Source organism: Aspergillus wentii, assembly GCF_001890725.1.
Source record: "Aspergillus wentii DTO 134E9 unplaced genomic scaffold ASPWEscaffold_3, whole genome shotgun sequence".
In the NCBI taxonomy this organism is placed as follows: Eukaryota; Fungi; Ascomycota; class Eurotiomycetes; order Eurotiales; family Aspergillaceae; genus Aspergillus; species Aspergillus wentii.
The window spans coordinates 978,029-1,005,012 of NW_024467834.1; the positions used below are offsets into that span (position 1 = coordinate 978,029).

General features: G+C 49.1%; 11 protein-coding genes and 1 non-coding gene across 12 annotated transcripts; 6 read left to right on the forward strand and 6 right to left on the reverse strand.

The window, feature by feature from the left end:
* Nucleotides 1-175: 175 nt before the first annotated feature.
* hel10 (putative high expression lethality protein Hel10) lies at nt 176-941 on the reverse strand (the record flags this gene model as incomplete). The annotated part of the gene is made up of 2 exons (XM_040838880.1): nt 176-599; nt 664-941. The coding sequence occupies 2 exons, from the start codon at nt 939-941 to the stop codon at nt 317-319; spliced, it is 561 nt and encodes a 186-aa protein (XP_040690347.1). The 3' UTR covers nt 176-316.
* A 2,234-nt stretch (nt 942-3,175) lies between these two features.
* ASPWEDRAFT_170184 (putative phosphoglycerate mutase family protein) lies at nt 3,176-3,895 on the forward strand (the record flags this gene model as incomplete). The annotated part of the gene is made up of 3 exons (XM_040830578.1): nt 3,176-3,416; nt 3,505-3,727; nt 3,787-3,895. 3 exons carry the CDS (start codon nt 3,176-3,178, stop codon nt 3,893-3,895), a joined length of 573 nt encoding a protein of 190 aa, XP_040690348.1.
* Nucleotides 3,896-4,754: 859 nt separating this feature from the next.
* Nucleotides 4,755-6,525, forward strand: ASPWEDRAFT_107106 (putative 60S ribosome biogenesis protein Rrp14; the record flags this gene model as incomplete). The annotated part of the gene is made up of 2 exons (XM_040827860.1): nt 4,755-4,910; nt 5,038-6,525. 2 exons carry the CDS (start codon nt 4,755-4,757, stop codon nt 6,523-6,525), a joined length of 1,644 nt encoding a protein of 547 aa, XP_040690349.1.
* A 719-nt stretch (nt 6,526-7,244) lies between these two features.
* Nucleotides 7,245-8,124, reverse strand: ASPWEDRAFT_106694 (NuoI/complex I 23 kDa subunit family protein; the record flags this gene model as incomplete). The annotated part of the gene is made up of 3 exons (XM_040827827.1): nt 7,245-7,375; nt 7,433-7,698; nt 7,844-8,124. 3 exons carry the CDS (start codon nt 8,122-8,124, stop codon nt 7,245-7,247), a joined length of 678 nt encoding a protein of 225 aa, XP_040690350.1.
* A 343-nt stretch (nt 8,125-8,467) lies between these two features.
* On the forward strand, nt 8,468-9,391 carry acpA (acyl carrier protein). The gene is made up of 6 exons (XM_040834858.1): nt 8,468-8,718; nt 8,808-8,825; nt 8,928-9,008; nt 9,067-9,115; nt 9,180-9,218; nt 9,281-9,391. The coding sequence occupies exons 1-6, from the start codon at nt 8,500-8,502 to the stop codon at nt 9,286-9,288; spliced, it is 414 nt and encodes a 137-aa protein (XP_040690351.1). The 5' UTR covers nt 8,468-8,499; the 3' UTR covers nt 9,289-9,391.
* Nucleotides 9,392-10,321: 930 nt separating this feature from the next.
* On the forward strand, nt 10,322-11,604 carry ASPWEDRAFT_26134 (GOLPH3/VPS74 family protein; the record flags this gene model as incomplete). The annotated part of the gene is made up of 4 exons (XM_040832813.1): nt 10,322-10,591; nt 10,685-10,931; nt 11,004-11,497; nt 11,554-11,604. 4 exons carry the CDS (start codon nt 10,322-10,324, stop codon nt 11,602-11,604), a joined length of 1,062 nt encoding a protein of 353 aa, XP_040690352.1.
* A 950-nt stretch (nt 11,605-12,554) lies between these two features.
* On the reverse strand, nt 12,555-15,296 carry ASPWEDRAFT_106996 (uncharacterized protein; the record flags this gene model as incomplete). Its single annotated transcript, XM_040827852.1, has 2 exons — nt 12,555-13,712; nt 14,145-15,296. 2 exons carry the CDS (start codon nt 15,294-15,296, stop codon nt 12,555-12,557), a joined length of 2,310 nt encoding a protein of 769 aa, XP_040690353.1.
* A 2,371-nt stretch (nt 15,297-17,667) lies between these two features.
* Nucleotides 17,668-17,749, reverse strand: ASPWEDRAFT_t107. Its single transcript has one exon. It is a non-coding gene; the product is annotated as a tRNA-Leu (tRNA).
* Nucleotides 17,750-18,254: 505 nt separating this feature from the next.
* Nucleotides 18,255-19,686, reverse strand: ASPWEDRAFT_152340 (uncharacterized protein). Its single transcript, XM_040829625.1, has 2 exons — nt 19,340-19,686; nt 18,255-19,292 (listed from the first exon to the last, which is right to left on the reverse strand). Exons 1-2 carry the CDS (start codon nt 19,344-19,346, stop codon nt 18,409-18,411), a joined length of 891 nt encoding a protein of 296 aa, XP_040690354.1. The 5' UTR covers nt 19,347-19,686; the 3' UTR covers nt 18,255-18,408.
* A 148-nt stretch (nt 19,687-19,834) lies between these two features.
* ASPWEDRAFT_417790 (uncharacterized protein) lies at nt 19,835-21,265 on the forward strand. Its single transcript, XM_040835646.1, has 2 exons — nt 19,835-19,882; nt 19,938-21,265. Exon 2 carries the CDS (start codon nt 20,061-20,063, stop codon nt 21,198-21,200), a length of 1,140 nt encoding a protein of 379 aa, XP_040690355.1. The 5' UTR covers nt 19,835-19,882; nt 19,938-20,060; the 3' UTR covers nt 21,201-21,265.
* Nucleotides 21,266-21,589: 324 nt separating this feature from the next.
* On the forward strand, nt 21,590-23,767 carry ASPWEDRAFT_417786 (CBS domain-containing protein). The gene is made up of 5 exons (XM_040835645.1): nt 21,590-22,055; nt 22,122-22,585; nt 22,637-22,754; nt 22,802-22,980; nt 23,031-23,767. The coding sequence occupies exons 1-5, from the start codon at nt 21,681-21,683 to the stop codon at nt 23,485-23,487; spliced, it is 1,593 nt and encodes a 530-aa protein (XP_040690356.1). The 5' UTR covers nt 21,590-21,680; the 3' UTR covers nt 23,488-23,767.
* A 1,552-nt stretch (nt 23,768-25,319) lies between these two features.
* ASPWEDRAFT_38290 (uncharacterized protein) lies at nt 25,320-26,698 on the reverse strand. Its single transcript, XM_040834859.1, has 2 exons — nt 26,559-26,698; nt 25,320-26,510 (listed from the first exon to the last, which is right to left on the reverse strand). Exons 1-2 carry the CDS (start codon nt 26,624-26,626, stop codon nt 25,403-25,405), a joined length of 1,176 nt encoding a protein of 391 aa, XP_040690357.1. The 5' UTR covers nt 26,627-26,698; the 3' UTR covers nt 25,320-25,402.
* Nucleotides 26,699-26,984: the final 286 nt, after the last annotated feature.

Here is a 26,984-nt window from a genome sequence, read left to right on the forward strand (position 1 = left end):
AATCTCAACTAATAAAGGACACATACGTGAGAGCAATTGTTGGGTATTTCAGTCATAGTTGATTCCATTAGCTAACTAGAGTTTAATCCAGTCCTGGTATCAAAATAGAAGGTACATATTTCGTGATCGTAATACTAAGTATGGACAGGTAAAGAAAACACAGGCAAGACACGCAAAACAACACCGAAGAAAGGATGAACGACGATTATTCTAGTGGCCAGCCCAGTCAAGAGAAGTAGGTCACAAATGAAGATGAGAAAAAAGATTCGTCACGATTCTCGGAGGCAAGGAAGGTCGGATGAAGTAGACGTTTAGTCTATTTCTTGAAGAAGTTGCCGAGCTGGTCCATCATGCCACCGCCGCTGCCCTGCTGGGAGGGAGGACCGTATCCGGGAGGCCCTTGCTGCTCGTGCTCCTTGTTCTTGTGCTTCTTGATAGCGTCCTCTGCAATGCTTCCCATGATGGCTCCACCGATGGTACCGAGGAAACCGTGGTCGGCCTTGTGACCGGCGAAACCACCGGCAACACCACCGGCGATGGCACCACCAAGTCCACGCTCACCCTCCTGGGCGCCACCGGGTGCACTTTGCTGGTCATATCTAGAAAAAGATAAGTCAGCGAAATCCTTGAATAGTATTGAGGAAGTAAGGCAAAGTAACATACCCAGTCTGTCTGTGTGCGTCCTGGCCATAGCCCTGCTGCTGGTACGAGTCCTGGTGCTGCTGGCCGCCATAGTAATCGGAGTTACCACCGCCCTGGTTGTATTGACCGTAGGAGGGCTGCTGGTGTTGCTGGGCATAGTAGTCAGAGTTTCCGCTGGGGTTGTAGCCTTGCTGGCCGTAGCCTTGGTCGTAGCCCTGGTGCTGTCCGTAACCCTGCTGGGGGGGGTAGCCACCCTGCTGGTTGTAGTAGCCCTGGTTGTAATCGTAAGGACCAGACATGATTTCTGATTGTTTGTTTTTTTGGAGATGTGGAAAGATAGTAGAGAAGAGATGAAGATGGATGAAGATGAAGATGGAGAGTGAGTAAGTCCGGGGCAGCCGCTCCTCTTTATAATGCTTTCTGGGCACTTGATCGAAGAACCACGTTACAGGGCTGATGCCGCCTGATGGAGGGGCAAATACTATCCCCGCTGGGCGCCAAGAGCGATGGTGATTCGATCACTACAACTAAATTTACCGCAAATACCGTCATGTATACGGGGCGCAGCACTCGATTGCTGCGACCGTTTGACGTTCCTATGCTTGTTGCCAACTAACTAGAGTCTAGATGGATTCTAGAATATCCCATATCAGGCTATGATGTTATTTGACACCGCAAAAGCACTGCCACTGCCACATTATTGGGTGGGGTGATTGTGGCCATGTGCGACGGCGCAGTGATAGCCACAGGGCTGAGCAACCGGGCAATCCATACTGGTAATTTCGCCGTATTCCAGGTTACCGATTCTAGCGCTGTTACGGTAATCTGGCAAACTCTGGTTCATTGCTGCCTGGCGAAAGCCGGACGCCAAGGAAATTCCGAGGTAAATGGGCGTCAAATACCGCTAGCGATGCATTATTGCGTTGGCAATTACGTGCTGAAACCCATCATACCTGAGGTGGCCGTGGCTCAGTGTATGCAGGAGTGGCTGTGTAGATGCAAGGTAAACCGGTGACGATGATGATGCTCTATTGCAAGGCAGCTGAATTTTGCCGAATTCCGAGTGACTGATCTTCTCGGCCCATGCCGTGGAATGAGGATACATCTGATAGTTGATCGATCATGCTGTAGGCAGTAAGGCGTACTGCGGAAATGAAGACTCCATTCTATTTTGAGCATCGGCAAGAATGTCGCCCAAGCCATTCTAGCACGGAAACACCGCTTCCTGCCGAGTTCCGTATTACTTGGCACAGGCTGCCGTATTTGAGAGAGTGCAACAAAATGTCAAAAAAAGATGGATTTTTCTGATCCGGTCAGATCAACCTCATTCATTGATTCTGAGTGAGAACTCGGGATGATATTTGACCAAGTGTATAGTACTTATAGAGGACAGAAAGAGCTGGTGTTCAACTACTGTGCCGTATATACTAGATGGTTGGATTACATATGCACTCTGTCGGGAATAGTCCAGATGTTTATGCTTAAGTCCTAGCATCAATATTGCTTTTTCCACTTCACCCTCTATATAAGGCAGAAAAAGTAAGGCATCCCTGTTAGTTACCTAATTACCCAGATATAGTTATCCATAAATCTGTCTGAAGAAACCTGCTACCTGACTCAGCATGTGTTTAATAACGCCAACCATGGTTCTTCATGCTACTTCCACAGAATCCACCACTGCCCTAAAGGCTATCTTATCAAACAGCCCTACAGCATAGTTTTACCATAGAACCAATGGCATGCTGCATATAATTCAGCTAGTTTCTCCATACTCATAGTATTCTTAATCCATCATGTCCAAAAGACAAAAACAGCCAATTTGAAGCATTTCCGAATCCAGGCAATGAAAGGCGGGTCCGATATATGGAGACTCTCCAGTTGATTGGCTACAGCTAGTTGATCAGCGCTATCTCAGGATTTTCACAAGGGTTCGTTTTTGCTGGAGGGCAGGTGCAGTTACAGTTGCAAATAATCATAAAATAGGCCTGCCTTGTGATCAGATAGATAAAGTATATCTGGCTAGCCTGCTGGCGACATTATCAGTGCAACAGACCAGCTGATACGACGCTGATGTGGATGATCTCATATAGTAAAGGAGGGTGGGTTCCTAGGTAGTACCTATGCGGGAATTAGCCTTTCCGCCTGATCGGATGGTTCCTCCAGCCCCCAATGAGGATGCAGCACTGCTGGGGTGAACACCCTCTTTTCTTCCAAACATGTCAATCCCTTCAAGTGTTCAGCTAATTTGCCAGTCCACGCTTCTTGCTGAAAAATGGGTCAGGGCAAAGGGCTGAAGGGCTGAACGCTGCTTGTGCATTAAAAAATAATATAACGCAACACCGCTGTTCCTCCCGCGCCTACCTGCATCATATTCCCGTCATCCCTCGCCGCAGATCTGAGGTCTTAAAAGGCTTAATCACCTGTCTGCCTACATAGTACAACCTGGCAGGCTGTCTCCCCCTTATTCTCTTATCCCCCTCCATGCTCAACCTCTGGACAAGGAAATTTTGAGAGAGAGATAGGTCGAGCCATAATGATCTTCTCCCCCCTTCTTTCTTTGACAGTGTTGCTGTCTGGCCTGGCGGCCACCACTTCCGCTGCAGCACATCATCGTCCGACCGTCTACATCATCCGCCATGCTGAAAAACCAGCTGACCCGAACGAACACGGCCTGACCAAGGATGGTTTCAGGCGAGCAGAGTGTCTGCGATCGACATTTGGTGCACAGTCGCATTATGATATCGGTTTGATTGTCGCTCCTACTGTTTTGGAAAGTAAGTTCTTCTTTTCGCAACTCTGGCGGTAAAGACGGTGGAATAGAAGAAAATGACCCCAGTTATTTGGACTAACTGTTTTGTTTAGATGGAGACCATCGACGCTCGTGGGAGACTGTTCTTCCTCTCGCCCGAGACCTCGGTCTCCCCGTGAACACTGCTTGCGAACGAAACAATATCAAATGTATAAAGAAGTTGGTGAAGCATTACAAGGGACCTGGCAACATCCTCATTTCATGGCGTCACGGCAAAATGCAGAAGATGGTGAGGAAGCTGGGCAATCCGAACCCACCCGAATACCCAGAAGAGCGGTTAGTTAGACCCTATTCTTTTTCCCCGTTCCCTGATACTGATGGTCTGTTTTTTCCAGCTATGATATCATCTGGACCGATCCGTGGCCTTACACTAATATAACGGACATTCGGAGCGAAAACTGCCCTGAACTCGACGTGCCAGGTGTTCTGCGCATTCAAGAGTGATGCAAACACATGACGCTTTGAAATGGTCAACCGTGCAAATAGAAATGAATATATGCGAATGACAGCATGAAATATACCACGATCAGCTGGGCATGTATCACTCGCCCTCTGAAGCCTACACTATGCTGGCATAGCTGGGATCAGGAGGACAATCGGACATATGGAGGTCAAACACAACTCTCGCCGCGTTGAAACTGGATTCGATGTATATAGACTATGTGCCGCGTCCCGTGATATACAGCAGAATCTGGCGAAGAGATTATGGATGGAATGATAGAGAATCGAAGGATATTGTCTGGGTGATCCAGCAATGGTCTTTTTGCTATTGGTTGTTTTAGCGATATTATGCACAGAATAATATACCTGGACATGTGTTTAATCTGAATCAAAGTGATAGACAGCGTCTACAATAAAATGTGACACGTTCACTCTGATATATATCGATGAAGATCCTGATGATATAGATCAGTCGCACGTGGTCCACTTGTCTATTCAAGCATAACCTGGATCTCAGCTCGACTTGAACGAGTGGGACTTTGTGCTTCAACGAATAAACCCCATTCTCAACCCCATCACAATCAAAAACAACCACAATGACTGCCAGCACGCTATCTGTGGGTATTTCTGTGTGCGCGGGCGGTGAAACAATAATCACCAGCCGAGCGGAGAAAAAGTGAATGCCAAGATTTCAACACCCACCCAATTTTTTCGAGGTCTCTATCGCAACTTTCGACCCGATCGCCTGCTGGATCCCCCCTCTACCCCCCCAATCCACTGTTGGGTATACTACTACTTTGTTTTGACACTGTTTGATTACAGTGTGTCTCATTGACCAAAGTACGATGGATGACCTCGAGGTATGTGGCCCCGTGCGCTGGCCTCTGCACCCCACGATTGTCGTCGGGGAGTTGACGAGCTTTACCAGGAACGGCTGCGAAGCCACGCCGAGGCCTTTGACGGCTTGTTGTCTTTGATACCTGCCAAATACTATTATGGAGATGAAGCCGGAGCCGATGTACGTGTGTCCATGATAAATTCCTTCGTTGTGCTTTGAAAGATTCTGCTCTTTTTTTTTTTTTTTTTTCTGCCCGTATTACCCGTGCTCCACTCTGGGCTTCGTTGACCTGGATCTCCTTCTATAGGATCAATGGCAACGGAAGAAGCAGACAAAAGAACAAGCTCGCGAAGCCAAACGGGCAAAGTTGGATCCTGAATCTGCCAAAACGGCCAAGGACGTGATGGACGAGAATGCACGGAAACGCAAGCGCGATGAGGGCCAAGCCGAAAGCGATTCGTCTGACGGTGAACTCGGCTCCGAGAATCCAAAGGAAGGACTCAACAGAGGCGATGCCAAAACCAAGAAGCAGAAGCAAGCGGAGGCTTTGCAGAATGCCGATAAAAACGCAGCGAAACCAGAGGGCGACGCAGAGAACCGGAAAAAACTGAAGGAAGAGAAGAAGGCACAGAAAAAGGCCGCCCAAAAAGAGAAGAAGAAGGCCAAGGAGACCGCCAAGAAGGAAAAGAAACAAGACGAGAAGCCCGCAGAAGACTCTGTACAACAGAATGAGTCGAAGCCCGCCGACAAGAAGACTAATGGACAAGAACCCTCCGCAAAGGAAGAGAACAGTGACGATGATGACGACGTGGAAGAAGAAGGCGTTCCCGCTGAGGAATTGTCTTTCCAGTTTAACCCAGAACAACCCTCCTCCGCCTCGTCCGCTCCCAACTCTCCCAACTTCGACGCCTCAAATCCCCAGTCTGGTAGCTCTTCGATATCATCTATTGTTCCTCCTGAAGATTCATCTAAGAAACCGTCCTCTGAGCCTAAGCCATTAAAACCCGCCCCCGAAGAGTTAAAACAGCGTTTACAAAAGCGCCTCGACGAGCTCCGGGCCCGTCGCCATGCCGATGGTCTGAATGGCAAACCCGCCAGAAACCGCCAAGAGCTGATTGAAGCCCGACGACAAAAGGCAGAGCAACGCAAAGCGCACAAGAAACTTTTGCGGCAAAAAGCCAAGGAAGAAGAGGAACTCGTCAAGGACGAAGCTATGGCCCGCCGTTTCTCTCCTGGTGGCTCTGGATCCCTCCTTGCCTCGCCCCGCTCCCCGGCTGACTCCGTTGCATCCAACAACAACTACGGCTTTGGCCGTGTCATCTTCGCCGACGGCCAACATACCGATCACACCCTGGCTAACGTGCGGGACAAGCCCAAGGCCCACGGCCCCGTGGACCCGGCCGCCGCGCTCAAGGCCGCAGAGGCCAAGAAGGCCCGTCTCGCCGCGATGGATGAGGAAAAACGCGGAGACATCGAGGAGAAAGACCTGTGGTTGAATGCCAAGAAGCGCGCCCACGGTGAACGAGTCCGCGATGACACCTCGCTCCTCAAGAAGGCCCTCAAGCGCAAGGAGTCTGCGAAGAAGAAGTCTGAGCGCGAGTGGAAGGAACGCATGGAGGGCATCGCCAAGGGCCGTGACGTGAGACAAGCGAAGCGTGAAGAGAACCTTCGCAAGCGAAGAGAAGAGAAGGGCACCAAAGGCGGCAAGAAGAAGTCGTCTGGTGGGGGCAAGAAGAAATCCAGACCTGGGTTTGAAGGAAGCTTCAAGGCCAAGGTTGGCGGCAAGAAGAAATAAACAAAAAAGAAGCAAAGAAAGTGAGACGAGAAAAGTGAAATGACCCAAACAGGTTGATTTTGAGATGTACGTACAAAAAAAGAAGGACAAAAAATAACATATTAGGTAGGTATACCTCGCATGGTATCGAGGTCTTTATTAAAAATGAGGTGACACCTGTGGGATCTGGAGATATGGTGTTTGGGGTTATAGGGGGATATTTGTCACTTTATTTCTGTGTGCATGTATGCATAGGCAGCGATCTATCTGTTGATATAAATCCAGGAGTTCTTTGGTTAATATTCCCCTTTCTTTGGTGTCTTTTGTGAATCGATAGGCGTAATCTTATACAGGTTATGGATTATAGAGAATTCACTGAACAAATGAAACAGGTCCTTGATTGGTCTCCATAAAAAAACAACAGGAATAAAAGACATGCCGGGATTCCTCCAAACATCAAAAACAAAGGTCAAGCTAGACTTCCAGCCACAGGAAATCTCCTCTGGACCTGACTAGTACATGGTGGTAATACGACAGATTGGGTGCGATATGTACAACATGGAAAGACAACGGTTGCAATCTGTTAAAGAAATACAGCCTTGATCTTCCATGGGGGAGATACTTTCGTTTTTCTTATCAGATTTTTTGGGTTTAAAAATCAGCTCTTGAACTGCACGATCTCGGATGCAACGCTTGGGGCTCCAGAGCACAGGGAATATTGAATTGGATTGATATTGCTTTTATCGGTAGGGAGCGTCTGCCCTAGCAGCGGCAGCGATTTCGGGCTCCCACTTGTCACCATTGGCCAGGAGCTTCTCCTTGTTGTACAGCAACTCTTCTCGGGTCTCGGTGGCGTACTCTGCGTTGGAAGCTGTGCGGGGGCATGTCAGCTACTGTGTTAGAGACAAATATGCGACGGATCACTCACTCTCAACAATAGCATCAACTGGGCAACTCTCCTGGCAGTAGCCACAGTAGATACACTTGGTCATGTCGATATCATACTTGGTTGTCCGACGGCTTCCGTCGACACGCTCCTCGGCCTCGATGGTGATAGCCTGGGCAGGGCAGATAGCTTCGCAAAGCTTGCAAGCGATACAGCGCTCCTCACCAGTAGGGTAGCGGCGCAGAGCGTGCTCACCACGGAAGCGGGGAGAGATAGGGCCCTTTTCGAAGGGGTAGAAGATGGTGTATCTGCACGTAAAGAACGTTTAGCTCATCGATCCCCAAAGAAACCAACGAAGCCAATGGCATAACAATGCGACATAGCACTCATATCGATACCACAAGCATGTCGATAGATTGTCGATGGATCCGGGATGACAAGGGAGCCACTTACGGTGGTCTGAAGTACTGCTCCAACACCACGTACATGCCGCGGAAAATTTCAGACATGAGGAAGTATTTGCTGGCCTTGTCGAGAGAAGACTCTGCGCTCTGGTCCCATCGCTTCGGGGTAGGCAATCGGAAGCCGGTAGTAGGGGGACCAGCAGGCGTAGCAGCCCGGGACACCGAGGACGAGAAGTTTGCGGTCGAACCCAAGGGCGAAGCGAGGGAAGAGGTGAACACGGTAGGCCGGCGATAGGCCACGAGCCTGGCAACCGACGTCGTAGAAGCCATCGCGATGGAATCGAACGGTCGGATGGAAAGTGGGGGGGGAAAGACGAGAGAGGGGAGGGTCAATTGGGCTGAGGGGAAGCAGCTGTCGAGGGAGAGACGATAATATGAGGTTCGACTTTCTTGGGTGGTCGACAGGCGTGGCTTAGGTCATTCCTTTCTGCCGGGCGCTGATTGGCCGCCAGGGTTTTGCTGGCTCCGAGCCGCAAGAAAGAAACCTCCATCGTTCGCTGCTTCACTTCCTGCTTTCCCCGTCCTCCTCTCGACCTGTCCAATCTCTTTTTCATCTTCTCTTTTTTATTCCCCCCTTTGGGTTCTTTAATTTCACGGCTTAAGCCATCGCTTCTTCTTTTTTTTTTCTTTCAATCTCTTGCCATCATGTTCCGTTCCGCTATCGTCCGCTCGTTGAGAGCCTCTGCTCCTCGTGCCGTCAGGACACCGGCTTCTTTCCAGATCCGCAGCTCTCCCGTTGCTCGTCCTGCTCAATTCGCTCCCCGTTTCGCCTACCAGGGTGTCCGCCTCTACTCCGCCCCTGCCGGTCTGAACCAGGAAGAGGTTGAGGGTCGGATAGTCAACCTGCTGAAGAACTTTGACAAGGTTGGTACTACGCGATTCGGCTGTGGTTGAGAGAGAAAGAGAAAGAAAGAGAGACAATTCAGAGTGCTAATGTGAATGATGAATGATAGGTGTCCGACGCTAGCAAGGTCAGTTATTTTCTTGTCGCTGTTGCTGTGGCTCAGGACATGGCGGTCACCTCTGAAGGGTGAAAAGAAGAAAACGTCATCTAAACAATCTTTCTCACACAGATCAACGCTGCTTCTCACTTCTCGAACGACCTCGGTTTGGATAGCTTGGATACTGTTGAGGTTGTCATGGCCATTGAGGAGGTAGGTTCTCCGTGTCACCCTGGCGTGACGATTACATTACGCTGACTCGATACAATAGGAATTCAGCATTGAGATCCCCGACAAGGAGGCCGATGCCATCCACAGCGGTAAGTCTAGGTGGAGATCAAACCATTGAAAGAATGTTTACTGATTGCTGCTATTCTGCTACAGTGGACAAGGCTGTCTCGTACATCCTTGCCCAGCCCGATGGTAAGTCACAAGTCACTTGTTTAACCGAGGAACATCGGAATCGATTGCTAACTTCTGTCTAGCTCACTAAATACGTAATTAACGGATTGGGAATTGGTGGGAGAGTCGGATAGAAAAAGAAAAGGGATGTTGGCGTGCATCTACCGGGGAGAAACTCAGACCGAGGGATCCAGGTAGTCCATGACGCTGCTTTGTATGCTGATACATGCCGTGCTTTTTCACCTTACTATATCGTGTATATCACCTTGAATGCAGTTTTGATCAATTTGTCCGTTTTCGTAATGTCGGAGCAGCACAGCGCCAGATTAGCAGAATGTCTCACTTAATCAATGAATGGGTAGAAATAAACCAGCCAATTCAATTGAAACGGTATAATTAGACAAAATTGGTATAGACAATCTGCTGCAATATCTGTGCCTGTACAAGTGATGCTGTTGGGCTCGATCCCTGTATAGACTCATACTCGATAACCCCGCCAGCCAGCCAACACCACGACTATCTAATTATTTCAGCATCTCAATTATTTCATCTCTCTCCATCTGTCCAAGATATCCCACAACCGATCGAACAATTCCGTTGTCGGACGTGCCGTCAGCGTCGCAGCGCTAGGCCAGCCAGCCTTGGATTCCTTAGCGAACGTTGATCCAAGAGAGATAATCGTTCGGGCTGGACAGGCACGAGAGCCTCGTGGACTTCAACCATCAGATCAGACTCAACGCCCTCTTTGTCTGGCTTCATTCGTCCTTGGGCGGTCCATCAAACATCGCCCCAGATCCCCTCCTCCGCGCTGCTTCGTCTCGTGTTTCTCCATCTTTCCCCGTGTCCTTTTATTATCTCGTCCCTCTCCCCCCTGACAATTTCCCGCCCAGCAAACGAAACCAACCCAAACTTTCGGTCTACACAGCCTCTGCTTTTCAGCCTCCCATCGTCTTCCCCTCAACCTCAACCAAAAAAAGAACAGAAAAAAGAAAAGAAAAGGTTCTTAGTTCCATGTCGCTCTCGATCCCGATCTAAGTCCCGATTTCTGTCCTCTGTCTATTCCGACTACCCTTCCCCTCTTTCTCACACCTCCCGATCCACCTTTTATAACCTCCGACATCCTCATGGCCTCTGCCGGGGGCTTGACTCGCCGAAGAGGTGGTGGCGGTCGAGTCGCTGGCGAAGACAACGACGACAGCAGAGTCTCCTCCCCCGTGTCTCGAAATGGTTCCGCGCTCGATAATCGAGGACCTGAAACGTCGTTTACAAGTGGAGAAAATGGCCATAAGATCGCGTTCGACCCTCGGGACCTCAGCGAGAGCCAGGAACGGAGCAAGCAGCCCAAGCTGACTCTGATGGAGGATGTACTACTGCTTGGATTGAAGGACAAACAGGTGGGCTCTCTCTTCTTTCCTGTTGCCCGAAACGGAATGAATTGCGCATGCGACAAGTTCGTCACTGACTCATTGGATCTCTACGGTTTCTAGGGTTATCTATCTTTCTGGAACGAAAACATCTCTTATGCCCTTCGAGGATGCATCGTCATCGAGTTGGCGCTTCGTGGCCGAATAAGCATGCAAAAAGATTCCTCCCGACGACGGTTCCCACTGGCCGATCGCGTGATTGAAGTCGTCGACGATACATTGACAGGGGAGGTCTTGCTGGACGAGGCGCTGAAAATGATGAAGTCGAGTGAGAAGATGAGCGTTAACTCGTGGATTGATCTGATGAGTGGTATGGAAATGATTGATTGTTCGTGATAAATCATTGGAGAGTTTGGGCTGACTTGGACACGCGTCCGTTCAGGCGAAACATGGAACCTGATGAAGATTGGCTATCAGCTCAAGCAAGTACGTGAACGTCTTGCCAAGGGTCTTGTCGACAAGGGCATTCTTCGCACCGAGAAACGCAACTTCCTCCTCTTCGACATGGCCACCCACCCCGTCGCTGATGGGGGCGCGAAAGATGACCTCCACCGCCGAGTGCGCAACGTCTGCAGCAATCGCACCGTTATCCTCCCTCCCAACACATGGCTTCCCGAGGACGTTGATTTCAGGTATCTCCGGACAATCACCATGGTGTGCGCGGCATATGCGGCCAATGTGTTGGAGAACGCTTTGGTCACTATGAGCCACGAGGCTCGGGAGAGAGCCTTTGCGCAGGTTGACGAATTGTTGGCAGAGTACTCTCAGTGGCCGTTTGCACGGAGGACCGGTGGCTCGCAAGCGATTGGTGCCAACCTGGCGCAGGCCGTCAACGACGAGGTCAACAAGGCCGGCGATAGAGAACTTCAGATGGAGGTATGCTTTCTTCTATATCTTCCCCGCACCTGTCCCTAATGCTAACTTCCTACCAGATCGTTGCAGCATGTTTGAGCGTATTCACCAGACTTGATTCCTTACTTTAGCGGCTGTACATGTCGCTGTTTTAATATATTCCTCTTGCACCCTTTCATCGGCCGTTTTACTTTTCCTTGTGATGATTCTCTCATATTCCGATGATGATGAGAGTTTTCCAATATCTTTCTTGATGTAGTTCGACAGCATATGGGCTGAAATCGGGTGCAACGTTTATTATATGAACCCGATTGTCTCAAAAAAAACTTACCATTGTACAAGAAGTTTATCGTTGATCTCTATCGATCTGATTATCAGCTTTTTCTCTCTATTTTTTTTTTCTTCCCCCCCCGCCTTTGTTTGTTTTCGATTCCTCCTTAGTACCCATTCTCTTTGCGATTAACTAAAAAGAAAGGCACAAGAAGGGTCCGGCCATGTGTATTTTTCAGAGCTGTGCACGACATGAAGCCTGTCCACAGCCAGGTATGAGAAGGAGGCAAACATAAAAAAACGCAATAACCCTTCTCGACCCCTCGAGGGATATGGCCTGGTCTGGTGTGACCATAAAGCCCAACTGGTTTGAGGCATATCGAAGAACAAGCAAGAGCAGTAGGGAATTTGCCCCAATCAGCAGACAGATTCGACTTTTTCTTCTCTTCTGGTCCTTTTTCATTACTCTTACCATCTATGTCCCTTTTTATTCTAATGAATCTTTCTTCTTGATATGTTTTCTCCCCCCTACTTCTCTTCGCTGGTCTTTGCGTTCTTTTATCTGAGTGAATGAATGAATGCATTGTACTGGGCTTATTTATGTCTAGATCCATTTCATGCCACTTGTCTGAATCGAGTTATGTTATTTGTCTTTGACTTCTTCTTTTCTTTCTGAACATGTTTTCTTATTTATTTAAATTTGAATATTATTCGTGAGTGAGTATCAATATTGGGGTCTTTTCGAATGAGGATATTGTCTAGCACTGCTGTATACGCCGACCATGAACAACAGCAGACACAACTTATGATATTATGGGTTCACCCTAAAAACCATCATCTCTCCTCTCCTTCCCCCAGCCGCCCCAGCAGCTCCAGCAGATAATATATCCGGCCCGTTCACCAGATCCACGATGCTCTCCACTCGTCCTCGGAGGATATTTTCCTCAACCAGCATCGCAATCCGACTCAGTCCCTCCCCGTCCGGCCTCACGGCGATAAACCGGCTTAACAGCCCTTTCTTCCTCGACTGGGTGTCATCGATCGTATTTCTCTCCGTCTGAGCGGGCGTTGGGTCGACGGCTGTTAAGACCACGCCGTCGGGTTTGACTACGTTCGGGGAATGTGCTTGTTGGAACATCTTCCCGCCTACACAGTCGATGACGATGTCGACGTGCTTCCAGCAATGATCGCGGAAGACGGCCGCGAGGTCAAAGTCTTCTGATAACGGGAGCGGGGCGACGATGACTTCGTTGACGTGTGACTCGGTACGGAGGATTTTCTCATGCTCAGCTGAGGAACAAGTCGCGCAGATCCAGGGCCGAGCGTGCGGAAATATCGTGCGGGATCTGAGGAGCTGGATAGCCTGGCGACCGACTTCGCTGTCGTAGGCGTTTGTGACGAGGAAGCGGAAATGGCCGCTTACTGTTTGGGTTTGGTCGAATCCAGAGTAATCGAAGAGGGCTTGCCAGGCTGTTAGGGCCGGGGTAGGTATCGTGGCTGCTTCTGCTGCGGAGATGTTTTTGGGCTTTCTGGCGAGTTCGTCCTCGGTTGCGAGGACGTAGTCTGCTGCCGCACCATCGCGGGTACGGCTTATCAGGCCGAAAACGATGTCGTCGACTTTGAACTTGGGGCCTTCTTCGTTCCAGTGATCTTGTGTGGGTGTGCTGATGACTGTGCCGCAGATGTTGTGCAAAGGGATCTGGGGGACTGATTTGGTTGGATTGAGACTCCTGGCTATCCTCAACTCGTCGTGGGAGAAGGCTGCTGTCAGGACTTTGATGAGATATTGACTCGGTGATGGTTTGGGAGTTGGAAAGTCGGTGTCGAATATCAGTTTAGACGGGATGTTGGGGCCATCCACAGTCATAATGTCAGTGGTCGCTGTAGGAGGTGGTGAGTAGTATAGAGCCCTCATTGTATCTGGGATGAATGTTTGCTCGTCCATGGTGGCAGACTGGGGTTTTGCGGGCTTCATTTTGACTCGGAATGTTTCCTATAAACAGCTATTTTGGTCGAATCCCAATTGATGAGTTCTTTTTGCAAGACCTAAAAGCTATTGATGTGAGAAGCAATTGAATATCTGGTATGATATTTGGATGTCTTCTTGTTGACGTATATCTGAGCTCATATTAGCGACGTCATGTGATATGCGACTCACCATATTAATATCTCTAGTAACCAATTATTCATAAGCATCTAATCATACAAACTGAAACAATGTGCTCTTGCGAGTTGCAGGTCCATTATTCATAGCAAGCATTGGCTTGCAATCATTAAAACAACGCCAAAATCATTCCGATCATGAAGATCATACCAAATTGCTTCATCAAGGCAAAGAGCCTTAATTTCCAATACCCAGATTATCCACCAGGTTGTGTATCTCCTCCGGCTGTTCAAATACTTTCCAAATATGTGCCGGAATACCTTTGAAAGCAGTCTCAAATCTCTCGGGTGCATTTTGTTTCTCCATCCGAGGAACATCGGTTACTTTCCTGATGAAAATGGCTTGTATCCAACCAGGGTACTTCTTGTATACCTCTGCATAAGCCTCAGGGTCCTTCTGAGTCGAGTCACCGATGCAAAGTACCCGTCGCTGAGGGAGCCAACTATGAATCTTTTCCATGCGGCTCACTTTATATTCCTGGGTGTTTTCCGTGTATGACTTTATGAATCCACTAAAGTCCATCCAAGAAGAATCCCGCAGAATCAAAGTGCCGGCAAGGTACTGTGTATGCAGGAATTCACGCAAGAAGGGATACAGATTGTATGGCGAGGCTGATAGGTAGAACCACGCCGGTGCCAGCTCGTTCTGGATATGAGAGTACAGTTCGGGCATTCCGCGTATAGGCCTTGCTTCTTCGGCAAAGGTTGTGCGAAGAATACCGGTCGGTACTGAAGTCATGGTATGCTTGATGGTATCATCGATATCTGATATGACCATCCAGCCTTCTGGGGCGGCAAAGATAGTATCCATCGATATGGTCTCATCCCAGCCCCGGAGATACGGCTGGACTTTGGTACCATCTTTAATATGCTGACTGCCTAGGGACACATCCTGACTACTGATGCCGCTTTTTTCAGTGGGACCGATCGGGTGGATCTGAATGGTGTTATTGGGCAGTGGTATCTCCATGGTCATCACATGTGCTGGCTCAATTTGATCTAGGAATGGGCGTAATCTTTGTGCTATTCGCTGGCGTATCTCTTTCTCGGTGCCCACTTCGCCGTCAAGTCCGATGAGGTCGGCAACTGTTGCGACGAATTTACTAATGTCCTTCCGGCCATGTTTCTCAAAGACGCATGCAATGACCTCTACATGCCATGACTGCTTTGTCGAATTGGAAGATGGGCGCCGATAAGCGGTGTTATCGAGCAACCAGACAGTATTCTGACTGGGCTCTGCGACTTGTATCGAGGGTTGGTTCCATCCCAACAAGGAGCTGACGAAATGTAGAATGATACTACTCGACCCTATTCCTTTCCATGGACGAGATAGCCACCCAAGTTTGCTTGTGGCAGTATCTTTCTCGATCTCTGGATGAGGCGAATTCATTGCTGGTTCCTGTCTTCACCTGTGACGGTTTTGCATAGAATATAGCTGTTGATGTGGTTTTGGAAGTATTCAATGAGATCAGATTTGGTGGGGAGGTGAAAAAGCGATCGATGCTAAAAAAGGTCCAAGGTCAACGAACAGGTCTTAAGTATCTATGCAATAATGCAACGACAATCATCAACCTGTTACGCTTTGCCCCACGCACCTTCCCCTCGTATGCATTTTCATAAGGCTCTTAGTCGGCCCCTCGGTGGAGCGCCTGATTTCACAGGCCTGTCAGACCGCCATTATATCGGCTTCAAAGCCACGGGGCAGTGATTTCATTTGATCCAAATTACACATCATTTGGACGAGTCAGACGAACAGAGCCAATGAGATAGAACGCTTGGCTAGCTCTTGAACGATCACCCTTTGCCCTGGGAGCAGGCAACCTGCAAGTTCTGTATCGGCTTGATGTATCTGGGCAATAAGTAACCCATCGCTTGGCGTCAGGGGTTCTCAAGTCATCCTGGAGGTGCTTGTGACCGGGCTTTATCGCAACGCCTGGTCACCCGAGGCTTGACCCATTGAGTTATGTATTGATCAGATCGGCATTGATGACAACCGAGCAAGCTAAAAAGAAACGGCAGTAATTATTCTGTCGTAGGGCGCGGAGCTCAGCCATGTCGGTGTTGGTTGCTGCCTTCTGCACCAATGAAGATACCGTGTATGGTGTCGTCATTCTTTTAAAAATGGAAAGAGAAAGGAAAGAAATAGATTGATATCACATTCAAAAATAGAAAAATAAATGATTGCTGACGACGAGCCTCAAGAAGGGATCGGGGTCGGAGGATGATATCGTCTGCCTCGCCCACGATGTCTCTAGCATTCCAGAGACTTCATATGATGATAACATTCAATATTCAAATACCCTGTGAGGCTAACAGCAGAGATAAATGATGAAATTTGGTCATTTGATGGATTGTCTTGCGTTGGTTGAAGTTGAAGGGTTGAAGGAGAAGAGAGGGAGGAGACGAAGGGCAGAACAAGTGAGCCCCTCGACCTTTCTCTCTCTCCTGGATCACTCTGCCGGGTTATCTTCAGCTTCAGCCAGATCCAGTGAATGAATGCTTTTTAGATCGATCTTCCTTGCTTTGGCACTTGTCATTTATTGGTTTTTAAGGCAAAGATACGTATTTCTTCTTGCTACTGCCTGGCACTTTGTGGCTTTGCACTTGTGTCTGGATCAGACCAGTATCATCCCCTTGCTCTGTGGCAACCATCGGGGGTTATTTTCATCGACCTTATATTTGAGATCTCCAATTCGAAGATCTGATGACGATGCGATTCGTCATGATCTCTCCCTTGTAGGGGGATCGAATTCTCCTGACTCAGTTGGATCGATCGAAACTCTTCTATAAAGTGTTGGATACAACCCTCGAGTTGTCATCACAGCATCCCATTCCCTCAGAAAACAGTCTCTCTATTTCTTTTCTTTCTCAAAATGCAGTGCCAATTCAGCAGCGAGCTTACTCTCCTTCAGTCTTCTCCTCCACGACGTTCATTCAGGACTCCCTCCCCGAAAAGAGACCAGGCACCGTCTCCAACATACACCAATGTCAATCCTTTCATTTACCGAACATCCGCTCATTCCTTTACTCATTCCTGGCCAACACATCGCCTGGTGGCCTGTCCACGATGCCATGCACACCATGACTCTGACTCTGGGAGAGATCGTGCCCAATCGATGCCGATCCGCCATCGTCTCTTGACTGTGCCGAGTCCCAATAGATTCACGACGGGATATTGTGGCTGAATCATGATTTAACGCCAAATACAAATGACGCAGGGTCGTCTGTCGCCTTATTTTCCATATCTTTCGGGTTCACACATCTATACTTTGGCGTTTCCCTGCTGGTCCTGGTGACAGCATTCCGGGATAAAGACTAGACATATTGTCGTCACCTTCGAACACTTTCTCTGAGAGAAAGAACACTTCCCGTCGATCTCTTTCGGGCACAGAATGTCTCGCTATCATGGAGCAATATCTATCGCTCCCAACAGGCAATTCACCGACTGTCAATACTGCGGGTCAGTCAACAATTCGAAAGAACCCCCTTTTCACATCATTATCCCGACTAGGCGCTACTCTACGCCTGTCCTGGTTGCACGAAGAACCGATTCTATGCATTCGATAAGCCCAACCAGCATCTCGAACGTAGTCAGTGAGGATTTGATGGGGCGATTTTGGTTAAAGACCATGTCCATATGTCTGTTAAGCAGATAAAATCAACCAATAAAACAAAACAAAATAAAAGAAGAGTTAACAAATTAAATCCATCTATTAGTTAGTCGATAGAACTAAAAAAGTAAAAGTAAAAAAAAGAATCGTTGGATGAGACGCGGTTCGAACGCGCGCGGTCGATGACCAAGGGATCTTAAGGCCCTCCCCTTAACCACTCGGGCACTCATCCGATTTTAGCAAATGTTTTGCCAATCTCCGTCTCATCAAACTAGACAGTCTGTGACTGCTGGTATTCGCAAAAATTTCTCACCATCACCCGCAAAAGTCCAATGGAGTAATTCTGTAAATTTCATAAACATGAGGAGTGAAAGTCGCGGTGGATAATATCAAGATAGATTGGAAGAAGAAAAAACAGACGACTCGAATGATCCCGTCGAATGACAGGGTTATCTGCAGGGTAACACCACAGGATGTAGGCATGGCTATCAGCCATAGTACCTGCATGTAGAAATGCAATGCTGGCATTGACAGAGATTATACAGAGCATTGTCTGGTATTACCAACAAGTATATTTAGCACTTCTTTAGTATGACATTCTGACGATCTTCAATGAGGATGAATTGCAAGAGGGATGATGAAATATTCTTGACTACGGCCGTGAATACTATAGCACAGCCACGGTATGGTTTGCCGATGTGGCTGTGCGTCTCAGGACTATAGGATTGGAAGATATTGACAGTATTTGCATCTCTTTCATTTGATATTCCGAAGAGATTATTATATTATCTACATTCCTGTAATATATGCATGCTTTGTGCAATACCCAACAGATAGACACCAGGCCAAAACAGTAACTCCAAAACACCAACGCTATATACAGATCCTCCATCACCGCAACTTGAACCACCCTTGAGGTGCCAAGGCCTTTTGGCTCCCATTTGATTCGTAGCTCGCCGACTGTGACTCGGCGATCCTATCCCTGACCGTCTTCTCAACCATCGCCGCCCATGCTGGGGTCATTCTCCGGTGATATGTCTCCCAGAGATCTGGCAAAGACCGAACATCTTGCACGCAGTACAAGGCAAGATCGTCGGAGAGTGGGCGGGCATTGAAGACTTCAAAGCTCCCCCCACGTTGGGGAGCATACAAATCCAATCCCTTTTCTTTGGCAGCTTTCCAAAGCTGTCTCTTCGCGAATGGCATGATAGCATCTCTCTCGATGCATTTTGCCAGTCCGCTGACATATCTTCTGGAGAACCTGCGAGTTGCAAGTTCCATGAGCTGGAGGTCCTGTACGCCTCCCAAATTGACCCCGAAGTTGCCGTAGAGTGCGTCCGAATCGTTACGCACATCAAAGAACACCTTGGGAATGGTCGGGGATTCCAAGATGTCCCGAAGGGTTCGGCCGTTGGGAGCCTTTGTTGAGAAGGCTTCTCCCCCAAGAGTATAAACGTCGACCAGATAGGACTGGTCTTGGGGGAGGACATAAATCTGCAGAATGGACACAGTGCCGTGTCTCGAGAGATTCACCCCTTCCAAGTCAACATACAAGGATGGTGGGCTGACTGGCAAGTCGGTGAGGGCCTCAACAAGCTCTGCTACACCAGCACATGTGTCGACCAACTTGAACGATAATTCACCGTTCAGTTTCATCTGCTCAAGGGAAGCCGTGAGATCCAGGAATGTCGGATCCCAGTTGGCCTCGATACACACCCAGGGGGGGGGCTTTGCGCCCTTATCCCCCACCGTCACTTCTTCGCATGTAATGGTGCCTGAATAGTTAGCATGTGAACTGTGTATTATAGTCTGAATCACTTACAAGACATGGTAGTTATTGATAACCAAATTGTAATATATATATATATATATATATATAATCGCGGTAGTCTTTATTCAAGTGGAGAGAGGGTTGTTGATGGTAGAATGGATCCATCTCATCGATCGTTGGGGGGCAAGCTCATAAGCCATTCTTCCCAGGCTGCTACTGTATGCCCAGGCACCAGACTGCCTATTCCGCCCAAGTTTAGGTTGAAATCGCGGAGATTGCGGTCTGGATATGTCATGTTCTTCACCGTCATTTGCGTGCTTATGACGATTTGCAACAGTGCTTGTGTGATAGGAGGAGATGGAAAAGGAGAATGAGCAGCAAGACACAGTCGAGTTTTCGTGTATTTATAGCATCAAAAAGGCAGGGACAAACGAGGACAGAACGATGGAATGCCTCATTATCTGGACAATGAATGCCTGAGGTGTCGAATTACCTATTCGGTGCTAATCGAGACGCTAACCGAATCGGTCGATGCTGCAGAATGTTGAATTCTTTCAAGGGACAGAAGTAGCCAGATTCAACAATTGCCGGTCGGTATGTATCCAGAAAACTGACTTTATCTGAATATAATGAGCTGATGATCAAGCAGTTGAGATGCCAGTTGTTGATGTTGTGGATTCAGCATCGATAAGTGAACCACGTTGAGATGTTATTCTAAGATCAGTCATTGCTCGACGTCGCTTCCTGGACTCATCTCAACAATTGTGCTTAAATGTCCATTCGACGACTGGATCGAAAGAGTGGTCAGGTCTCTACAGAGGCACCCATTATGTCAACTCTGGCATCGTTAAAAGGCCCGTCTTGGGTACACGAATCCCCCTTTCTGACGGAAGGATGGGAAAACAGAAGCAAGGCTGGCTCACCATCGCTGAAGCATTCTGCAATGAGAAAGACGCTGTCTGACCAGAGAAACTTGACGCCTCAACTATTCGCAAACGTACCATGGCGTATCGCAAGCTATCTTTGGGACTGCTTGGGCAAAAGCAGGAAACAGACTGTTTACATGTGGAAGCTATTCGCAACAGCTTATCCAATCGACTTCCGGGGTATCAATCAGTACCGCTCAATGAAGATCGAAGGACCTAAAATGTCAATGCGAGACTATCTCGGTCTGGTGAAGAGTGATTCGCTAAGCTGGGGAGTTGCATTGACTCTGGCCAATTTATTTGCCAGGGTCCCTGAACTTGTGGATATTGCTAGCATTAAGAATCTCGTGGCCCTGGAGATCATTACACTCTCGCAAATCGCGACTATCCCAGAAGAGACCGATGCAGCTGGGGCTACTCTGAGTGATCGGATTGTTCGGACTTGGAGCGAGCTAGCACAGACCTCTGCGGCGTTTTCCCACCTTCGTGTGCTGAGGTTATATAACCAGGAGGATCTTTCAAAGGTTGCGTTGCGGTACATGGATGCCTTTCCTTCGTTGCGATTGATTATTGCCCATGACTGTCCACATTTCACTTCTCTTGTGAAACACGGCCCTATAGAACTTGATGGATGGGAAGTATCAACCATATCCCAGCCGAAGAAAAGTAACGAAGATCCATCCGAGCCAGATACGCTCTACGAGTGTTACAAGACAAGCCTTATGGATATTGAGACACAGGATCAACCCACTCTGAGAGATACTCCTATATTGGACTTTCAAGTAGGCCAAATCAACCCGACAAGACGAAAAAAACAATCCACAGTGTACCTGGAGCGAAAGAAGAACGCGGACTCTACTCAAGAACCAGCGACGAAAAAGCAGAAGCTGGCTTCTACAGCTGCAAAGAAGCCCAAGACCAAAGGGCCCGTGATGAAAGACCGTAAAGCAAAAGACCTGCGATGTCTCCTGCAAGACTTTCTCTGATTCCACTGACATCATCGACATGATGATGTAACCCAATGCAGATGCTACAGCATGCCAGCTTCAATATTTACACCCTTGCAGGGCTGTGCTCAGCTCGACTCGGGATAAACAATCCCACATCTCCTGTTATTAAACTAGATAAAAAACACCCTCGTTGTCTTTGTATACAGCAGTGCCTGGCTTTTCTTTGCCAACGCCATGATAGGCAAATGGCAGACGCTGATTGGCTCGCAGCCACCCGCCAACCAGACACCGCCGATTCCCCTCCCCGCAACGCCCCCATTTCGTTATGGACATCGCAACCTTCACTCGTTGACAGCATGATCACAGAGCTCAGATAGTTGTTCGGGATTCAGCCTTGAGGATAACACGGCGATTCCAGTTGCCTTTACTGGCTCACTGGCCCTCTCATATTATTCTCTATTGCCCAACGATTACCCCACTCGAGCAGAGCTACTGTCCGCTCACCCCCACCCAGCCATGTCAGAACGCCAGAGTCTCGATGTAGCAGACAACCCCAATGGATCAGGTGCTGCTTCGCCTCGATCCAGCACAGATTCTCGCTCTCCATCTCTACGAAGCCAACCCGCTCGTCTCTCCCACCCGTCTTCGAATCACCAGCACCGACAGAGCTTAAGTGAGAGTCTCCGTACGCCAGGATCGCCCCGGTCACGACGACAGCCGTCGCTGGGCCAATCTGCAATCCAGAGCCTCATTGACAATCCTCCGGCGCCGAACCATGTTAATCCGGCGTTTGCCGGTCGGGACTGGAGACAGATTTCCATTGGGGAGCTGGTCAGCCCTGATGATTTGAAGTTTGTGGAGGTCGAGACGGGGATTGAGGAAGCGACAAATGTAAACATATGGCTTTTCAAAGAGATCCAGAGAGTAATTAGAGCTAATGTGGTGTTGCTTAAATAGATCCTGATCGAATCGCGAATTCCTGTCTTGCTAGTCCGCGAGAAGCCCGAGGACAAGTCCGCCGTGGGAACCTTTGACTACTCGGATTTGAATGCATACCTCCTCCTTGCAGCGGGATTGACGCAGCCGAACGAAGAAAGCATCGAAGCGTACGAGCAATTAGCGCGAAAAGCGAAAGAAGGAAGCAAGATACCGCTGAGCGATGTGAGGGATCTGGGCAAAAAAGAGCCGTTGACGACCCTCCCGGCATCGGCCAGTGTGATGGCGGCAGTCAAAACATTTGGAGGCGGTATTCATCGTGTTGTAGTGGTCGATGACAATAATGAAGTGGTTGGGATTTTCAGCCAGTTCCGGCTGGTCAAGTTCCTGTGGGAGAACGGTCGCTGTTTTCCAGCGATTGATCAGTTGTACCCGCAGCATCTTGGAGATTTGAGGATAGGCTCACGCGAGGTTATTTCGATCAAGTAGGTTGCTGTTTTCGCGCATAAATGGGTTAGGTCTAATTGAGTGTATAGCGGCGACAAACTTTTGAGTGAAGCTTTGCAGCTGATGAACGATGAGGGGATTTCATCGGTCGCGGTTGTTGATAATCATTTCAATGTGGTTGGCAACATCTCCACCACTGATGTGAAGGTATGTAGCATGGGAAGACTCTGCTACCAGATGCTTACGTGGAACAGCTTCTGACGCGGTCATCGTCACTTCCTCTTTTGTACAACACGTGTACGCATTTTATTTCCGTGATACTTTCGACGCGCGGATTGGAAGAAGGCCAGGACTCTTTCCCAGTGTTCCATGTGAATCCAGGCTCGACGCTTGCGCATACAGTGGCCAAGGTGGTAGCTACCAAATCACACCGGTAAGCAGCGACGGTATTGAAAGAAGAGAGGTATACTGAATGATCTACAGGCTGTGGGTTACAGATCCGCTGTCACCCTCCAACTCGGGCCCCCCAACACCGTCTCACTCTACGCTACACGTTCCATTGGTATCTACGAATGCTGGATCGAATACCGAACCTCTCCCTCCCAACTCCCCTCCCAGTTCATCTCACAACCACAGTAACCCGAACCTAGCCGCACAGACATACAACACAGCGCTATTTTCGCACCCGGGACCACCCGCCGGCGTGGTTCATGCAGTGGCACCGTCGATCCCAGCATCAGCGTTGCCGGGGGCACGTCTTTCAGGGCGATTGTTGGGTGTGGTTAGCCTGACAGACATCTTGAATCTACACGCACGGGCGAGCGGGCTAAGCCCAGCGGACCCCGCAGAATCTCGGAGCCGTCGTCGACGCAGCAGCAGTTCGAGCATTAGTGTACGACGCAGTGGAGAGATTGGTCGGGAACTGTTCAGTCGAGGATGATGATCTGCGTGATTTTCACCGTTTGATATTTTTTTTACTTTTGTGAATTTACGTCGGGGTTTGCTAAGTCTGGTCCAATCGCCCGGATCTAGGAAGAATGGGAATGAGTACGTCTGGGATAGCCTTTTTTTTGCCTTTTGATGTTGCTGCCATGACGAATCTCCCGGATAAGCTTCGAGGCCCAAAGTGCTATGGTAGACGCGCGGTGGAGCCGTTTTTTCCTTACTGATTAAGTAGTCCAATGTCAACCTGATTATGTGTTTGATAAGTTATGCCATTGACATAGAGTTTCGATGATCTTGGCCCAGTCGATCAGAGGCTGCGCGCCTGAACCTGGGGAAGGCCTAAATCAACCCAACTGGTAGGTGGAATGCCGGCCCAGAGTCGGCGATGAATCGTGGCGAAAAAGCGGTTTCAACCGCCATGAAATAATCCCACGGACGAGAGAATCGAACCATGGATGAGGGGGTCTTGAAGAGGCAGCTGCAGTTGTAGTAAGAGAGAGACAGAAGTAAGAAGAAAGACAGAGAGAGAGTTGAATCATGAATCAGGCTGTTGATCATAACCCACTCTGGTAATACATTTGTAGAGGAGAGGTGAGATTTGGAATCACGCATCACAGCATCACACAGCATCGTCATAATTCGCCTCATCTTCAACAGAATTCATTCAACCTGGATATTATCCCCCCCGACCCCTCCCCTGGTCAATGTAGGGGACACGGAAACCATCTCCCCGGCCAACTCGCATTCCTTGGAAAGAAAATCTTCACGGCCAAGGGATACAGACCCAGCCAACGCTGCATGGTATAACTAACCAGATGCGGCTGCTGGCACTGTGTACTTAGGCACTGTAGTGATTGGTAAAATGATGTTCACAGATGGACTGAATCAATAAAGTTAATTGAAAATGAAATAAAATCAAATCAAGCAGAGCCCGAGATGTACAGTTGTAACTGGGCCTGACCTGAGGTTGGATGCAAACAGTAAAGAGGGACGATGAAGTTCCTTGGGTGGGGGTGGTCTGTGCTATCTGGCTCTGTAGTGTACTATGTAGTACTGGGTATGTAGTAGTAGAGATAGATAGATAGTAATGTGTAGATAGAGAATCAAGTATGATAGTCAACTATCTCTTAACTGTCTATCTATCATCTATCTATCTATTTATCTAGTATCTGTATCTCTATCTGTATCTACCAGTAGTAGTGATATCTCGCACTCTCTCGCCAAAAGCACAGTCCAGCCTAACCCAATCCAGTCTAGCCTCCACTCAACAGCTATGGTGGGTCCGCCTGGCCAGTGCATTACATGCAGGGTTTAGTTTAGCGTTACATATCCGTCCCGCACATTGGACGGGACCCTTACAGCCCGCCCCACTGGAAGCTTAATCGCAATGACAGACGAGCCAGTGTCAGGCCGGTTAATACGGAGGATTAACTTTTTTTTCCCTGCCTGCCTGTGCCCGATTTCCATTCACATGACTGGTTTTATAATTTCTGGTTTGTTTTTTTCATGTCATTTTACGAGGGGGAGAGCCAATCAGAGTGCGGGGCTGGGGGAAGGTTGCAGTCAGTAGGTAAGGTACCTTTCCAGGTGAGTTACGCTTGCAGAAGGTCTGGTGGATGAGGAGGGTTTTGTTCCGGGGTAGAGTTATGGTTTATATGGTGAGAGGGAGGCGAGTAGAGTCGGTAATTTTGAGTATTGGATTTCATCTCTCGTGATGTTGTACAAAGTATGAACAAGCAATTCAACACGATGATAGGTAGATAGTAGAAAGAAAGAAAGAAAGATAACTCCAAAGCCCAACCTGGGTATTAGATCCCACCCTCCAAAAAGAAAAGAAAAAAAAAAAATTAAATAATATACACCCAAGCAATCCAAGAATCCAACAATCAAGAATCCAAGCTCATATCAAATCATGCAACAGCGGCAAAGTCATCCAGCGTAACAAATTCATCAAACCCCCCAAACGCCTCGCGGTCCTGACCGGCGTTGTTCCCCAATCCAAAGGCAAACCGACTAAACTCGTCAAAGTCTGGGTCCAACTCCTCATGCGAGAAGAGGATCCCTTCCTCCTTGCCCAGGTTGTCCAGGTCCAGGACTCCCGTGTCATGCGCCGTCGAGGTAGGCGAGTGGGGAGTGCTGGGCGTTGGGCAGAGCTCTGGAGTGGATAGGGTTTCGGTCGAGAAACCTTCGATCTTGGGTGAGCTAGCGCCGGAGCTTTGCATGGAGAAGTTGGGGGGTAGCATCGTGGTGATGTTCCCCGGTTCGGATCGGACCCGCGTGTGCTGCACGGGATTGGCCGTCACCGTAGCAGCAGCAGGAGTAGCAGTTGAGGTGGGTGAGGGAGAGTAAGACACAGAAGGCAAACCATGAGTCGAGATTTCGGGGGCAGAGGCCATACGGTCCCGAAAGGGGGTCGGGGCCTGCTGCTGCGGTGGTTGGAAACCCGCCCAGGATGGACGCATGGGCTGCCATGTTGGGGTGGTCTGCTGCTGGGTGACATAGGAAGGGATCTGGGAGAACGAGTCGGACGGGGTGTCCATGCTGGACATGTACGAGGACTGAGGGTTGGGGTCGTAGGCTGTGGCCGAGGGAGACAGGACGTAGCCCTGGTGGTTGCCCATAGGCATAGGGCTGGTCAAGGGACCAGTCTGCATGCCCTCGGAAAAGGAGGAGCGCACACTCGACAGATCGAGGCTCATCTTGCGCACGCCGCTATCAACCGAGCCACGAGGAGTCATGCTGGCCGTCCGGCGAGGACCGGAACGAGCAGCAAACGCCGCGAGCAGTTGCCTGTGCAGTTGCTCTTCAATCTGCATGTTTTGGGCCTGGAGCATGCGAATGCGCTTTTCCTGGTAGCGCTCGTCGACCTCCTCGTACATGGCTTCTTTCTCAACGATGTCCTTGGTGATGAAGAGAGATTTCCCGGTGCGCTTCTTGTGCAGCATCGAAGCCCGGTTGGCGGATTCAAGACGAGCATCCAGACTGCGATCCTTGCGACGAGAAGCAGCAATAAAAGCACTGGTCCGTTAGCCGAGCACACTGAGAATGAGGAACAGCAAAACACACCGTTCCTGGTTCTCCTCCCTCGAACGGGGGATAGGAGAGATATCCAGATCTAGATCTGGCGAGGCCATTTTGTAAAGGGGTATATATGTTCAGTAGAAATATGTGCAATAATCTTATATCCAGACAGAGTGACCGGAACGAGGAGGAGGAAGAGGGGTTATATAGCAGGAGGAGGGGGAAACGGGGAAAAGGGCAGGCAGGCTATCCAAGGACTGCATGGAACAGGCGGCGGGTGTTGAGCTGTCAGGAAAAATACCAGCGAACCATGGAGCAGCGTCGATCAGAGTTTGGACCCACCCAGACGAGCGGCCAGTGGGGGGCCTCCAAACAGGGACAGACGAGACTGGCTGGGCGCCGGGGTGGGGGCGAAACCATGGAACGGGGCAAACTTAATCAACAGGGCTAACCGCGTCCTGCCTAGCGCTC